Source organism: Camelina sativa, chromosome 7 (assembly GCF_000633955.1).
Source record: "Camelina sativa cultivar DH55 chromosome 7, Cs, whole genome shotgun sequence".
In the NCBI taxonomy this organism is placed as follows: Eukaryota; Viridiplantae; Streptophyta; class Magnoliopsida; order Brassicales; family Brassicaceae; genus Camelina; species Camelina sativa.
The window spans coordinates 26,197,914-26,199,533 of record NC_025691.1 but is presented as its reverse complement, the minus strand read 5'-3'; the positions used below and the strand labels follow the sequence as shown (position 1 = coordinate 26,199,533).

Here is a 1,620-nt window from a genome sequence, read left to right as displayed (position 1 = left end):
TTTGTTTCCAAATTGACAATCAAACAAGACAGTTACCTTGCTTTATGGAACCTAAAGATCCTATTTTCCCCTCAGTAGTCTTAAACTAATCAGACAGAAAACAAGAGAAAGCTAAAGCAGCAACTTTTGGTAAGTTCAACACACACAAAATTAAGCACCTTTCAAATACGTCATTAAAGAAAGGTTAGTGCTTTTCCAGCACATCACAAGAGATAAACACATACAGGCCCACTTAAGATTTCGAGGTTACACACAGATGATGAAAAGAGAGTAAAACTCCTCAGTCCTCACAAAATCTGAAGAAAAAAAGGCTAAAAGTTTTGTTCTTTTTGTGTGGTTAAAATTGATAAAACAATGTTTATCAGAACAGGTAACAAAGAGCAAAGAGACTCATTTCAAAATTCACCACTTTTTTCCAGTTCAACTTGAGGAATCAAAAAAGCCAAGAACCAACATTTTACGAAATCCAGTAAAGCAAACTCAGAGTCTATTGGTGGGTATTGTAGAGTCATTACCTAAAGCAGCGAGCTCGAGTGAGCTTCCTTGACCAATCACCGCCGTATCAATGAGACTCATCAACGGCCCACATAGCCACAGTCCGGCGGCAGGTCCGGTAAACATGACGATCTCTTTCATCTGTCCCCAAATGCTCTGATTAGCCAAGTCATCTACCTTGACAGCTTCTACTTCCACTTCAACAGGAGAAATCGAACCATTTCCATCTCCTTGAAGCTCAATCACTTCTTCCTCCGTAATCGACCCATTTCCGCTTTCTCCATCAACAACAAGCTCCTGATTGGGACTTGCGCAGTTTCTTATAAATCTGTTAAACTCCAAGGACTTTGCTCCGGAAACAGAGGAGCTCCTCCTGAAACTCGGGAGTGGAGGCTTCCATGACCTTAAACTGATTATTGAAGATCGGAATGGTAGCTTTGGGTTAGAAGAAATCGAAGAAACTGTAAAAGATAAAGCTTTGCACTGGATTTGCATCGTTTCTTGATGCTCGAATTCAAAGGCAAACAAATAAAAATTGCGGCTTTGAAAAGCTTCCCGGCGTTTGATAATAATAAAACAGATAGAAAACAACACAACTCTCCTCAAGTCTGTGACTCGTCTCATCATTCTTTTACTTGTAAACCGGTTAACCAAATTGAGATCAAACCACAATTATTGAATTCGGTCCGTTGTCTCAAAGTGAACCAAAATTTGACGGTCCAAAAGCAAAGAAGACCAAAATAAAGTGGGGAAATTGATAAGGCAATGTGTGACTGTAAAACAAGTCGTCCAAGTGTTGTTTTCATGTTGGAGACAGAGGACAAGAAAATCTTATTATGCATTTGCATCGAGTCACCCTTGACCCTACTTTGTAATCCTAGACCTAGAAAGTAGAAACTATACGCAATTTGCAAGCAACTGTTTGTAATGTAGTAGTGTACATATTTCACTTCCGACGTGAAATATACTATGGGCTTTGTTTAAAAGAACGAATGGGCCTTTTAGTATCTGTTCAAGGCCCAATGTTTAAGAAGCCCAAACAAGTAAACCTGCTACGTTTCTTTTCCACGTGGCACGATAATTAGGGACGGGAGCTGATTTGGCAGTCCATGGATCGTTGATGAG

At 39.8% G+C, this 1,620-nt stretch overlaps 1 protein-coding gene across 2 annotated transcripts in view; it reads right to left on the bottom strand.

Annotated features, from left to right (window-relative positions):
• The window catches only part of LOC104713578 (protein DETOXIFICATION 46, chloroplastic), a gene marked incomplete in the record, with an annotated part of 5,360 nt that extends 4,249 nt beyond the window's left edge, over positions 1-1,111 (bottom strand). For both annotated transcript variants that reach the window (XM_019227912.1, XM_019227911.1), the window contains 1 exon segment: positions 516-1,111. In XM_019227912.1, the coding sequence (XP_019083457.1) occupies positions 516-990 (475 nt within the window).